This window comes from Prosopis cineraria, unplaced genomic scaffold (genome assembly GCF_029017545.1).
Source record: "Prosopis cineraria cultivar Desert tree isolate PC_DT_omini unplaced genomic scaffold, ASM2901754v1 PC10, whole genome shotgun sequence".
Taxonomy (NCBI): Eukaryota; Viridiplantae; Streptophyta; class Magnoliopsida; order Fabales; family Fabaceae; genus Prosopis; species Prosopis cineraria.
Window position 1 is genome coordinate 36,910,051 of NW_026555341.1, and position 2,409 is coordinate 36,912,459.

The following is a 2,409-nucleotide window of genomic DNA, read 5'->3' on the forward strand; positions in this document are numbered from 1 at the left end:
TGATGAGATACAGAAATGTTAGAAGGGGATCGTGCGGCTCTAATTTCCACAATCCACTTACATAAGGTCTTGAAATGTAATGAATACCTTGTACAGAGATCCTTAAGTGACATTTCAAATTTGTTGTTCCATTATTTAAGAAAGGAAGTAAACAAGTTTTGTCCATTACTTCTACAAATCAAACTCATCATCAGTTCATAAAATGGCAGAGAAACCTCAGTTAAGTTCTTGGTCCTCTGGCTTATGCGGATGCTTTTCCGACTGTGAAGCTTGTAAGTTATCTTTATCTTATCTCCTCACTATATCGTCCTCGAGCCTTCCATGGTATGCATCAATATTATATTAAGACACTGATCAAACGTACTTTTCACTAAAATGATATAAACAATGGTTCATAAAACTTACACGCTTACAATGGTTGAGCTACTACTGCATGCGTGCATGGGGAGACCGTAATATTTTCTAGAAGTTCTGTTTGATCCAAAATACTTGAGTAGTTCTTATAATTTTTCTTTCAACTATATCTTTACTTCATTTATTATTTCTCTTAAAAAATAATTTTTAAAATTTTAATTGACATTATTAAAGCACTTATATAGATAATTTAATGTGGATATAGTTGAAAAAATATGTTTTTTTTTAAATCAAGGTTTCAAATAATTTTTTCTTAAAACCTCAAAGTGATTACCAGTATAATGCCTTATATTATGAAGCAGATAGGAGGGAGTAACATTCATGCTATCACACACAAAAGAGTGAGAGAGACATTTGGTCGTCCAAGGAATGTTGTCATTAGTATCGGCACGTGGAATGTTGTTATTAGGATCGGCATGTGGCTACTGAATATAGTGTTATGAGTCCTGGCCCTATATCAGGAAACTTCACAAGTATATAAAGTGAAGTTTATAAGTTTAAAAGGCTCTCAGATCTAACAAGCTAGCACGTTAGAATGAGTTGTTCTCATAATGACATTAAAAAAAAAATTTTGACTTTGACATTAAGATAAGATGATAATTAATGTATAAAAATATTTCTATCCTGTTGGTATCAAACATCTTCTGTCTACATACATTTGGTGACATTTCCTGATAAACTTTCCTTTTTATTTTCCCTCAAATGAATAGGTTGCATCACTTTCTGGTGCCCATGCATCACCTTCGGAAGAATTGCAGAGATCGTAGATAGAGGAGCAACCAGTAATTAAGTTTAATTGTGTTACATTTTTTTTACTCATGTTCAATGTCTTGTTGTGCATATATATGTAATTACTGTTGAATGGTTAATTTTTCTCATATAAATGTTGGCAGGTTGTCTTCTGCAAGGAGCACTATTCTACATACTGGGTGGTTTTACGCATTTTGTGTCATTCTATTCATGCATTTATCGCACAAAGTTAAGGAAGCTATATAAGATTGAAGGCAGCGAAACTTGTGATTGCATTGTGAGTAGCTTCTGCCCTCACATGGCGCTTTGCCAGGAGTATCGCGAGCTCAAAGCTCGTGGATTCGATATGTCTGCGGGTAATTAATTAATCTTAACTAAGAGATTTTATTTTAATTAACTCTTTTAATTAATTATTGCACGTTCTCTTTGAAGGATGGCAAGGAAATGTGGAATTGCAGACTCCCGGCGCCGTAGCAGTGACAGCTCCGGTGGTGCAAGGTGGCATGAGCCGCTAACTTATGATCCGTTGATGGGGTTCTCTTGGTTATGACTTATGATATTATAACTCTTAGACATATAGCGGAAATAAGTAAACTTAAATATTGTCTCTTTAATATTTTATTTGTGAGTCTTTTAGTTTTTGTATGGTTTTGTGAATAAGTGAAGATTTAGTGCTGTGTCATGAGTTATCTTGACGTCTGTGTTTCATGAATATATGGTAATTATATGATATCTATGAAAGAGGCTGTGCGGGTCTTCTTGGTGTATGTGGCTCATGTAATAAAGGGAAATGTGTGTTTCATGATGAATGTGTTAATTGGGAGAGTAGGTTTAACATATAATATAAGAAGTGAGTTCTAATGTGTGGATATTGAAGAGAGGGATGGGAGAGCTAATTAATATAAATATATGATTTGTTTTTAGTTTCTGTATATATCCTTTTTCCGAGTAGAGTTTTCACCATCTCCATACTTTCCTCATTCCAACATAATATCTTCTCCATTTCTTTATTTTTTACCCCATCAGCGGGTATTCTGGGTAATGTGGTGCATTACCACCATTCGCCCAAATTAATCTAAACCTCTGATTTGCTGCATAAAATTGTTATTAACAACTGCAACCTTATGAGTTTTTCAGAAATGTTTGTGATATTTTTATTTAATATAATTGCGTATTCTATGATTCGAACTTGAAACTTTAAAATAAGATAATTTAACTTTCTTAGCCAATTGGATCAAGCAATAG

General features: G+C 33.6%; 1 protein-coding gene across 1 annotated transcript; it reads left to right on the plus strand.

Annotated features, from left to right (window-relative positions):
• The first annotated feature begins 202 nt into the window (after positions 1-202).
• LOC129321579 (protein PLANT CADMIUM RESISTANCE 2-like) lies at positions 203-1,690 on the plus strand. Its single transcript, XM_054967400.1, has 4 exons — positions 203-272; positions 1,125-1,196; positions 1,308-1,520; positions 1,597-1,690. The coding sequence occupies exons 1-4, from the start codon at positions 203-205 to the stop codon at positions 1,677-1,679; spliced, it is 438 nt and encodes a 145-aa protein (XP_054823375.1). The 3' UTR covers positions 1,680-1,690.
• Positions 1,691-2,409: the final 719 nt, after the last annotated feature.